At 42.7% G+C, this 12,279-nt stretch overlaps 1 protein-coding gene across 2 annotated transcripts in view; it reads left to right on the top strand.

Moving 5' to 3' along the window:
- The window catches only part of nbeaa (neurobeachin a), a 534,111-nt gene that overhangs the window by 132,091 nt on the left and 389,741 nt on the right, over nucleotides 1-12,279 (top strand). For both annotated transcript variants that reach the window (XM_055636835.1, XM_055636837.1), the window contains exon 22: nucleotides 2,748-3,758. In XM_055636835.1, coding sequence (XP_055492810.1) covers nucleotides 2,748-3,758 — 1,011 coding nt within the window. The remainder of the gene's footprint in view (nucleotides 1-2,747; nucleotides 3,759-12,279) is intronic.

Raw genomic sequence — 12,279 nt, 5'->3', positions numbered from 1 at the left:
AACGGAACAATCAAATTCTTACTTGCAGCTGCACATCAGATAAAATCAAGCAATTAAAATATTTTAAATTTATACATTAAAGATGCTCAGAAATGTTAAAAAATAATTAAATAGTGCAATAAACATAAATAATTAAAACAAAGTAACTTATCCCATTCTAACATTTCCTCTTTGCAGCTGTCAAATCTCCATTGAATCCCCAAAGTGGATTAATAGAAATAAAATAAAAATAACAGGCAGTGTTGAAATATATCCTCTAGGAAATTGTCAATACATTCACACTATTGACGTTGATTTCTTTAGTTATCAGTAATACTGATTAAGTTTCCTCAATGGTTCATGAAGCCATTTGCTAAAGCTCCATATTGTGATTAGGCTTTGATCATATGGGCAGGCCAGAAACAAGATTTCATTAATGAGGCTGACATTACAAAAGTCCCACTCCCAAAATAATTGGCAGACCTAACATGGGGTACGAGCCATCAGCAGATTCCCTGGGGTGGGTTTGGATTGTTTTTTGGTACTTAAGTATGATTCAGTTTAAGAAGTTTATTCAACACAAAGCTTTTGTTGCATGCTAACCTGTCAGCGGAAAGGCAATACATGATTACAATTGGGCCCTCCACAGTGTACAGATACATGATAAAAGGAATAACGTGAATAATGTTTAGTGCAAGATAAAGTCCAGTAAAGTCAGATCAAAGATAGTCTGAAGGTCTACAATGAGGTAGATAGTGGGTCAAGATTGTTCTCTAGTTGGTGATAGAATGATTCAGTTGCCTGATAACAGTTGGAAAGAAACTGTCCCTGAATCTGGAGGTGTGTGTTTTCACACTTCTGTACCTCTTGCTTGATGGGAGAGGGGAGAAGAGGTAGACTGGCGTGTGACTCGTCCTGTGATTGTGTATTGTATTGTATTGTATTCAAATTTATTGTCATTGTCTCAATTTGAGACAACGAAATGAATTTCCCTTACAGGCAGTATCATAAAAAAAAATCACAAAAAAAAAAAAATAATAATAAATAAATAATAAAACATATTAAAAATAAAATTGAAATTGAATTAAAAAAAAGCACAACCACAGAAAGTCCACGACACTATACTGTATTAGATTGGGGCTTGTGAATGCATTACACTGGAAATATATGATACAAGATGATTTATTCAATCTTTGACATGTTTTAGTGACATTTTCTCACCTGCACTATCAGTGCAGGTGCAATGGCATGTCATTGATGCAACTGGTTATGGCGTGTTACTTAAAGATTTATACTGATTAAATTCTAACATTCCCTGCTTGGAGTTAGTGACTAATTCTTCTCTAGCATTGTACGGCGGGCGAAGTGAGAATATAGAAATAAAGTTTAAAACCTTATTGCAATGAAAGATAGCTAATTGCAAATTAAGGAAGGTAGTATGAATTAATCTTATCAATCTTTTGGAATATTTAATAATTAGAATATCAGTGTTTACTCAAGGATTGTGGTATTTATTTGATGATTTGTGGGATGTATAGAAATATACCAACATTTGTTCCAACCATAATTAATTGTTTTAGTTGTTTAAATGTCATAATTTAACATCAATTCATAAACAGCTGCTCATTAATCTAACTCAAACAATGAGATATCCTTCCAAGGTGTGAGCAATAAATTTAATCATTTTACTGAGCTCATTTCAATATTCTCTCTTCTCAGAAATTGAGCCTTTGAAACTATTCTGCTGTTATCCGAAGCTAATTGTAATTAATGCTTCATCTTCAGAGAAGTTTGAAAATACTGTTGACTGTTGCACACACGAACAAGATCTCCTGTAGATATTGATGACAATTGGATTAATCGCTAGTTCTAACTAATTAGAACTTCATGACACCATTTTTAAACTATGCTATTAGAATTATTTAAAAATGAAGGAAGTACATTGCATAAAACAGCCTAATAAGTATATATTCTTTTTTGTCTCAGTTGTGCTATATTTGGTCATTTATAAATTGACAGCAACTTTATGATATTACTTTTTTATGTAAAAACATAGAAATAGTATCGGATTTAGATAATTCAGTCTCTCATGCCTGTGCAAGACCTAACTAGTGCATAATATTCAGATGTTGTCCAACCAGGGGTTAAAATAATTGTAGAGTCCTCTTCCACTTGCATACTCTTTCAATAAAATCCACCGAACTACTTTCCATCCTAATTGCTTTACTGGGATATTAACATGCAGTTTTTCATGCACAAGAGCAACCGAGCCTTTCTGTACCCACCTTTAAACATTCTATTTTTTTTCTATTAGTGTCAAGAACCACACATTTTTCCACGTTATTTTCCATCTTATGTATCCTTATCCATTTTGTGGACACTTTTCTGTGTCTTTCTTGCAGGCCACACTGCCACCTAGATTTGTATCATTGGCCAATTTGGATTGTTGTGTTGAATGCCATCATCCAAATCACTGTAATCGACTATAAACAGCTGGACCTTCAGAATATTTTTTTTGCCTTCCCATAATTCACAGCTTCCCAACCTGATAATGATGTTTTCTTACCTCCAATTGATTTTTTTTTCTTCTGTTATTTTCTTTTAAAACCAGTGTTTTTTGCAAATGAATCCTCCAAAACTATGCTTTTTGGGGGATTTTATTGTATCTCATACAAACAAATTGGCTTGTTTTAACTGTGTGAAATACTTTAATTCTTTAGATATCTATTAACTACAATAGATTGTAATTGATTTATCTATTTCTGAAGGTCACATATGAAGCTCACAAAGAATATTTGGCCAAGATGTATGAAGAATATCAAAGACAAGAAGAAGAAAACATCAAAAAAGGGAAAAAAGGAAGCGTTAGTACAATCTCCGGCCTGTCATCTCAAGTAGTTGGATCTAAAGGAGGCATAGAGATCAGAGAAATCGAAGATGCTTGCCAAATTCAGAGCCCAGAGAGTGAAATAGATTACTCTGTCAATACAGACTCTAAAAATCTCTTAATTGAAGCAAGAGTGTCTGGTAATGGAGCAGATAGTTCAGGCAGATCAACAACTGGAGTTCATGTGGAGGTTCATGATCTCTTGGTGGATATCAAAGCTGAAAAGGTAGATGCCACTGAAGTGAAGCTGGATGATCTGGATCTGTCTCCTGAGACGTTGGTAGCAGCAGAGAGTTGTAATCTGGTGGAAGTAGAATCACTGTTGGACAATGTGTATACCTCTGCTGTTGAGAAACTTCAGAGCAATATCACCAGCAGCTCCATGCCACAACAAAGGGAACAAAGAGACAGTGGTCCTTTGATATCTTTAGTAGATGAAAAAGACGAAGAGCCAGTTAATTGTACTTCATTTAGTTTTGATAAAGCAGCAAACCATCAAGAAAAGCTATTGCCTGAACTGCCATCTGCTGATAATCTTTCTGTTGCAAATGTATCGGAGAATCAAATTCACACCAGTGCTACCGATAACCTGGGGCTGTTGGCTCACATGACGAGTAATTCAGACAATACTAGTCCAAAACCTATAACTGAAGATAAGAAATTTAAAATCTCAACCAATCTGGAAGAAATGTGTATCTTGACTGAAGCAGAAGGAATTGTTCCAAAAGTATACGCTGAAATGATTGGTACACCAATTGATTCAGAACTATCTTTGAAAAAGTCTATTGGTAATTTAGATGCTTCCAGCATGATATCCGACACTGACAGATCAGATGATGGAAAAGAAGCAGGGAAAGAAATTAAAAAGATTCAAACCACTGCAACAACCCAGGTATGATTAAAGAATAATCCTATTCCTTTCTCCTCTTATTAATTATAGATGTTTTATAAAATTTTAATTCATTTTATAATTAATGTAACTCATTTGTCAGAAATGTTTACACCTCTATTCCTCCTATGGATCAGTAGTGCTTGTTTCAATCTTTTGCCATGCCACCTGCAGTGTTTATAATCATAATAATATTTTCATGACATCCAAAATTGCCTGCCTTCATTGGTCAGGGCATTGTGAAAAGAGTCAGGAAGTCACGAAGTTAGATGTGGCCCTTGTGGCTAAAGGGGTCAGGGGGTATGGAGAGAAGGCAGGTACGGGATACTGAGTTGGATGATCAGCCATGATCATATTGAATGGCGGTGCAGGCTCGAAGGGCCGAATGGCCTACTCCTGCACCTATTTTCTATGTATCTATGTCACGATGCAGCTTGAGACCAACTTGCTGCTTGAATTCTGCCCACTGTGCAGAATGCCTCTTGGATATGGAGAGCCACCTCTCTTGCTCATCACATTCAGAAGATTCGAGTCATGTGAATCCTCCCTGTGCCTGCAAGATCTTGACCTTATATTTCCAGAAATAACCTTGATGGCAATTGTCAACTGTATAGTATTCATATTTTGCTTTCCCCATTTTGGGCATTAAGGCAAATAACCAATCCAAAGGCTATACTGTTCAGTGTGCAATTATGTAAAATATATCATTGTGTTAACTTAATTAATTCTTATATATGGTGGTCTTGTCATTATCTGAGGTTACTGATTAAACTTGCCAGATTTCAGAACATCCACTCCTTGCATTGTACTTAAAATTTAAAAAATCTAGTTGCTGTTTCTGCAGCCTGCGACAAAACATGAACTAAATTGAATTGAATACATTTTATTAGCCAAATATGTATACATACAAGGAATTTGCCTTGGTGCTTTGCCCACAAGTAACAACACGATATATAGTAAACAATTAAGAATAAAACATTATAATTTAAATGTGTGAAGAGTTAAATAAAATACCAGACCAAAAGGACGCTACAGACTTTTGTTTGTTGAGTAGAGCTATGGCTTGTGGAAAAAAGCTGTTTTTATGTCTGGGTGTGGCGGCTTTGACATTCCGGAGTCGCCTTGCAGAGGGAGGTGCTTCAAAGAGTTTGTGGCCAAGGTGAGAGGGGTCAGAGATGATCTTACCTGCTCGCTTCCTGGCCCTTGCAGTGTACAGTTCGTCGATGGGGGGAAGGTTGCAGTCAACAGCCTTCTCGGCTGATCGAACGATGTGCTGCAGCTTCTGGATGTCATGCTTGGTGGCTGAGCCAAACCAGACCATGATGGAGAAGGTGAGGACAGACTCTATGATGGCAGTATAAAACTGGACCATCATTGCCTGTGACAGATTGTGTTTTCTCAGCTGCCGCAGGAAGTACATCCTCTGTTGGGCCTTTTTGACTGTGGAGTCGATGGTGGCCTCCCATTTAAGGTTCCTGGAGATGATGGTCCCAAGGAACTTAATGACTCCACAGATGTGACTGTGGTGTTGATGATGGTGAATGGGGGGAGGGGAGGGGGAGCTCTCCTAAAGTCTACAATCAATTCCACTGTCTTAAGAGTAAGAGCATTGAGGTTATTGCAATGACACCAGGACGCCAGCTGCATCATTTCCTGTTCGTAGGCAGATTCTTCCCCATCCTGGATCAGTCCAATCAGGGTTGTGTCGTCCGCAAACGTGAGAAGCTTGACGGAGGAATCTGTGGAGGTGCAGTCGTTGGTGTTGAGAAAGTAAAGGAGCGGGGAGAGTACGCAGCCTTCCCGTGCTCCTATGCTGAGGGTTAAGAGGTGCTTTCTCAGCCTCACATTTCTCTTCCTGTCTGTCAGGAAGTTGGTGATCCACTGACAGAGGGATTCAGGCACAGTCGACTGGGAGAGTTTGGAGTGTAGTAGCCCTCCACAAACAAAATCCTTGCATTGGTCCCCTGGTGGTCTAGGTGCTGGAGGATAAAGATTGGCTGCGGCATCCACTGATCTATTGGCCCGGTATACAAACTGCATGGAGTTCAGCAGGGGCTTTGTGATATTTTTTCAGGCAGGCCAGCACAAGTCTTTCAAGGGTCTTCATGATTACAGGCCTGTAGTCGTTAGGACCAGTAATCCTTAGTTTTTTGAGTACAGGAACAATAGTGGAGACTTTGAAGCAGGCAGAGACAGTGCAGGTGTGCGGGGACTGGTTGAAAATGTCTGTGTAGGCTGGTGCCAGTTGTTCGGCACAGAGCTTGAGGGTAGTGGGGGAAACATTGTACTGTCCTGGAGCTTTCCGGCTTTTCTGTCTTCTGAATAGCTTCTCCACCTCCTCAAATGAAAAGGAAACAAAAGAAAATTTACAGTAGCCAATTAGCCAACAAACCTGTATGTCTTTGGAGTGTGGGAGGAAACCACAGCACCCAGAGAAAACCCATGCAGTCACAGGGAGAACATACAAACCACGAAATGACAGCATCGGTAGTCAGGATTGAATCCAGGTCTCTGGTGCTTTAGGCAGCAGCTCTACTGCTGCACCACTGTGCTGCCCTTGTATGTGATGTTTTTAGTAGCTGGTGCTGTGTTATGATCATCCTTTTTTATATTTATGGATGGGTAAAGACGACTGATTTGAAGTTAAAAGTTTATTTCTGCTGTGTTAGGATGCTGAGGTTAACTTCAATAAGCATTTTTTTGGTTCTAGACTGTGAATGTCCATCATAGGATATTTTCTCTCATTGACATTAGCTGTTATAACGCACGTTTGAATCGTGCTCAGAGTCCGGTGGTGGGGTTCAAGGTTTTTTTATTCACAGCTTGCATTTGTTCCATATCTATGAGAGGAGACAAATCTAACAGGACAAATTCACAGTCTACAAGCAACTGCTTTCTTATCAACACAAGATAATTAGACTATCAATCTCTGTGGCCCTTCTCACTGGCTCAAACCCTATCACCCAGGTCCTATCCCTTCCCATTTGGTCTTGATCCCAGGGGACTGCTTGGCATTGCCCTTGTCGTAATAAGGGGATATAGTTCACAGTTCTGCCTTAGTTTTGATCAATTCTAACCAGTTTTGGCTGGTAGCTGTCGACTCGGGTTACCTGAGTTCACCACCTGTGTTTTTCAAGGAGTCAGTGATTTATAACAAACCCACTCCAGCAATTCTTTGTAGTCCCCACAGTAGCCAATAAATTATGTGCAGGTTCAAACACAATGGAATCCTGGAATACACATATTTGTTTTGGAATGGTCATTTTATAAAATTTATCTGACCTATCACTTGCAATTTCACAACGCCTCACAGACTTAGCAAGAAACAAAGTGCTGGAGTAACTCAGCGGTTCAAGCAGGATTTCTGGAGAACATGGTCCATGTGCTGCCTGACCCGCTGAATTACTCCAGTACTTTGTGGCTTGCTTTGTAACCAGCATTGCAGTTCCTTGTATTCTCACAAACTTATATGTATTAAATGTATACATGGCCTGCCTCTTACTGGTTTAATTGGTTGCATCCTAATGTTTTCTGATTGATTTTCTCTTAGTGACTTTATTCCCAAACTTTGGAATTTAATTTTGAAGATATCTTTATGGCATTCATATTCCACTTGAGTAGCTTACAAAAATCAACGGTTTAAACATTGAAACGCATGGAACTGCAGATGTTGGTTTACAAAAAAAATACTGGTATGAACATTAGATTCTCCAATATTAAATAATACTGACCCAATCTTATCTCTCTTTCCTGTTGCACTCCCACCCCCCCCCCCCCCCCCCCCCCCCCCCCCCCAATATCCTGCCCCAGTCAATCTGTTCCTTTCCCTTCCTTCATGCATTCATCTCCCACCCTTGCTTCCCTATTTCTCTCATCTCTTCTTCATTCCCATCCCCTTCCACCTATATCTCTCCCTCCGGCTTTACATTTCACTCCCGCTTGTCTCCCTTTATCTGACACCCTTTTGTCTCCTTTTCATCTCTATCCTTTGTCACTTACTCCACCAATCTGCCAATCAAACTCCCAACTTTATCCACCTATCACTTGCCATGCTTTGTCCCACCCTTATAGAAACACAGAAACATAGAAAATAGGTGCAGGAGTAGGCCATCCAGCCATTCGAGCCAGCACCACCATTCAATATGATCATGGTTGATCATCCAAAATCAGTACCCCGTTTTGCTTTTTCATCATATCCCTTGATTCCTTTAGCCCCAAGAGCTAAATCTAACTCTCTCTTGAAAACATCCAGTGAATTGGCATCCACTGCCTTCTGTTGCAGAGAATTCCACAGATTCACAACTCTGGGTGAAAATGTTTTTTCTCATCTCAGTCCTAAATGGCCTACCCCTTATTCTTAAACTGTGACCCCTGGTTCTGGACACCCCCAACATCGGGAACATTTTTCCTGCATCCAGCCTGTCCAATGCCTTAAGAATTTTATATGTTTCTATAGGATCGCTTCTCATCCATCTAAATTCCAGTGATTATAAGCCCAGTTGATCCATTCTTTTATCATATGTCAGTCCAGCCACCCCGGGAATTAACCTATGCTGCACTCCCTCAATAGCAATAATGTCCTTTCTCAAATTAGGATTAGGTCATGCACAGTTCTGGTATAGCCAGTAAATTTCCCAATTTGCGGGTTTGGTTTGCAGACACGACCTGCACGTGTACGATAATCACCTCCGCCAGACACCTCCTCCTTCGCTAGGGAAACAAATTCCATGCCGGGTGAACGTGGAGGAGAAGACACCGGCGGAGATGGGGGCACCGGGGAAGGCAGGGATGGCGTTGGCACCGGCGGAGGAATGGCTGAAGCAGCATTTGCAGAGCTTGCGGGAAGCCCCGCAGGCTGGTCCGGGTAGGGACGTGGAGGTGCTGGGACGTGAAGGCACTGCAGAGGGTGGTGAAAATTGCCCAACGCATCACCGGTTCCACGCTCCCCTCCATTGAGTCTGTCCAAAGCAAGCGCTGTCTGCGGAGGGCGCTCAGCATCGCCAAGGACTGCTCTCACCCCAACCATGGACTGTTTACCCTCCTACCATCCGGGAGGCGCTACAGGTCTCTCCGTTACCGAACCAGCAGGTCGAGGAACAGCTTCTTTCCGGCAGCTGTCACTCTACTAAACAACGTACCTCGGTGACTGCCAATCACCCCCCCCCCCGGACACTTATTATTTATTTCTTATTCAAATCGTTTGCTATGTCGCTCTTCAAGGGAGATGCTAAATGCATTTCGTTGTCTCTGTACTGTACACTGACAATGACAATTAAAATTGAATCTGAATCTGAATTAACTGGAAGGAGGTGTTGGCGTGTTCGCCTATAAATGCTGTTGTCAATACTGACCAGATACGAGCGTGGTTCCGCAGTAGACCCCAGAATGACTCCGAGGCGGTCGTAACCTTGCAGTGACCGCAAGCGGACAACCTGTCCCTTGTTGAGCGGTTGAAGTGGAGAGCTGGTTTTATCGTAGTATTTTATTTGTATGGTGCGGCGGCGTTGGAGCTGGGATTGGATAACTGGCGGCGTACGAACCTGTGTTTCTAGTAGTTGTTTGGCCATAGGCAGAGTGGAGTGGGTTCACCGTGACATGAGCCGGTCGGCTGCAGATCCTAGGAGAGGATCGCGGACGATGTTCCGTAGGTTGAGTACGTCGAGATAAATATTAGAGCCGGCCCTGTGTGAGCGTTCCATTAGTTCCTTTGCACTTTTTACCGCGTGCTCATCCAGGCCGTTGGACTGCGGGGATGCTGGTGATGTGGTGAAAGTAGGAATCGACTAGAACCAGGTATTGTTTGCCACGCCACTCGAAGATGTCGGCTGCTACTGTGGACCAGGGTAAGTCCGGCGTAGGGTGCGAGAGGAGTGGTTGCTTCTGTTGGTGCGGGGTCAAGCTATTGCAAATCGGCCAAGCAGCAACCTTCTCTAGAATGTAGTTAGCCATGTCCGGCCAGAACAGCATACCTTTCACATGTTGAAGTGTTATTTCTGCAGCGGGATGTCCCCCATGGACAATGTCATAGTACTTGCTGTGAAGAGACTTCAGAATGACCGCCTTGTGTCCTTTCATTATCACGCCGTCCTGAATGACCAGTTCGTCACGGACTGGGAAATATGGTTGGACAGCTTGTGGCAGGTGGTGCTGTTTGTCTGGCCAGCTGTGGCGGATGACAGTGGCCAACGACTGTAGCATTTCATCTGCAGCTGTTTGTGACACTAGGATGTCTAAACCGGCAGATGGGAGGCAGGAGACTATCATAGCCGTGTACCCCTCATGTTCATCATCAGAAAAGTGTTTTTCGCAGGTTGGGCGAGGTGCCCGTGAGAGAGTGTCAGCTAAATGCATGTCCTTACCACGTTTGTAGGTTAGTCTGATGTCATATATCTGCAATTCCACCATCAGGCGTTGTAAGCGCACTGGTGCCGTGTGGATCAGCTTGCTGAGGATACTAACCTGGCTGGTGATCGGTTTTGACCGTGATTGGGTTGCCAAAGATATAGTCCTTGAATTTCTTGCAGGCAAAGGATACTGTGAGTAACTCCTTTTCGATTTGAGCGTAGTGCTGTTCAGTGTTGGTCATGGTACGGGAGGCATAGGCAACTGGTCTGGAGCCCTTTCCGTCATCTTGTAGGCAAGCAGCGCCCATTCCATACTGGGAGGCATCACAGGTGATGGTGAGGGTGACAGGTAGTTTGGCATCAAAATATGCAAGGGTTGGAGCGCAAGACATTAGTTGTTTGAGAGTTTCAAATGCACTCTGCTGGTGTTGGTGCCAGGACCAGTGCGTATCCTTGTGGGTCAGTTGTCGCAGCAGGGCTGACAGCTTGCTGAAGTTTGGGATCAATGTCCCAAGATAGTTCACCATTCTTAGAAATCGTTGCAGAGCTGTTACGTCCGTAGGTGCTGGCATTTCGTTGACGGCAATGGTTTTAGACGGGTCTGGTTTAAGTCCATTGTTGGTGGCCCACATAAGTCACTTTGTCGACCCGGAACCTGCATTTGAGACGGTTGAGTTTGAGATTTATTTCTCTGGCATGATCCAGGACCTGTTTCAGGTTTGAGTCATGTTCTTGTGCATTATGTCCAGTAACCAGGATGTCGTCTACAATTATGTGACATGGGTAGCCAGCAATGTTCCATAGTACGCTAGAATACCTCACTGGCTGAATTGATGCCAAATTACATTTGTAAAAAACGGTATCGTCCGAAGGGTGCCGTGAACATGGTTAACATGGAGGATGCATGTCTAGTGGCATTTGCCAAAATGAGTTCTTTGCATCTAGGACAGAAAAAACTGTGGCTTTACCCAGGTTGGCAGCGACTTCTTCCACCGTCCGCATTGGGTGGTGTGGCCGTTGGCAGCATTTAAATCCTTAGGGTTGATGCAGATCCTTATTTTGTTTTTGTTCTTCTTGACTGCCACAACCATGGTGGAGACCCAAGAGGAGGAGTCGTTGACAGGGGCTTTTGCACCAATCGATTCCTTTCTGTCTTAATTCCGCTTTGACGCGGTCTTTCATTGCATGCGGGATTTTGTGAGGAGAACGAACGACAGGTATAATCTCCTTGTCGGTCACAATGCCGTATTCTGTGGGAAGCTTTCCAAGCTGACTGTCAAAAAGTATTTGTATTGTTCAAGTAGCTGTTGGGTGGGATTCTGAGAGGACGACAGCTGGTACCCAGTTTTGCCGAAGAATACTAGGTTCATATTACGGCATGCCTCATTTCCCAGAAGGAGCGGCACCTCCCCTTTTACAATAAAAAAATTCCAAGTTGTATACTTGAAACACTAGATGGCATTGTAGTGTAACCATACCCATCGGTTGCAATTCTCCCCCACCAAATGGGTGTAACTTCGAGTTCTCAGAACAGTCTCATTGTTGTGAATTCTTTTGAGATCTGCCAGCGAGATAACGTTGCATCTGGCCCCTGTGTCTATCTTGGCGGCAATCTTGGTATTGTTGATACTGAGCGTTGTCATGGGATCACTGTCAGTAGCCACAGAGTCGGGAATACCAGAATGTATTGTTTGGCTAACTTCTTGCAGGTGCTGCGGTTGAGGTTCTGCTGTTTCAGATAGCGATTCGTGGGAGAGTGCAGGTTCAAGTGCATAGTGAGATTGTTGTGACTGGGCTCTGTTGGCACGGGTGCGGTAGCACCGGATAAAATGGGCTCTCTTTTTACAATAGAGGCAAGAGTTGCCATAAGTGGGACATTGCTCACAAAATTTTGTGTGTGAGCCCACACAATTACCACAGTTATTGACTAGATGATCAGTCACCCTCCCTGGGGGTTTAGGCGATTGTTGAGGGGTTAAAGCTCGTCGTGGGGACCTATAGAAGGCATGGACGTTGTAGGCAGAGTGTTGCCCCGGTCCCAAGGTTTTGGCATGGGTATCAGTGTACTCTGCAACCCGGCAAGCACATTTAACCTTATCAAGTGTAAGCTCCTCATCCCGGAGTAATTGATTTCTCACCTTATCATTAGCAGGATGCCATATACGAGACTGCCGCGGATG

Source organism: Leucoraja erinacea, chromosome 6, assembly GCF_028641065.1.
Source record: "Leucoraja erinacea ecotype New England chromosome 6, Leri_hhj_1, whole genome shotgun sequence".
Lineage (NCBI taxonomy): Eukaryota > Metazoa > Chordata > Chondrichthyes > Rajiformes > Rajidae > Leucoraja > Leucoraja erinaceus.
This window is presented reverse-complemented; position numbering and strand designations above follow the sequence as displayed.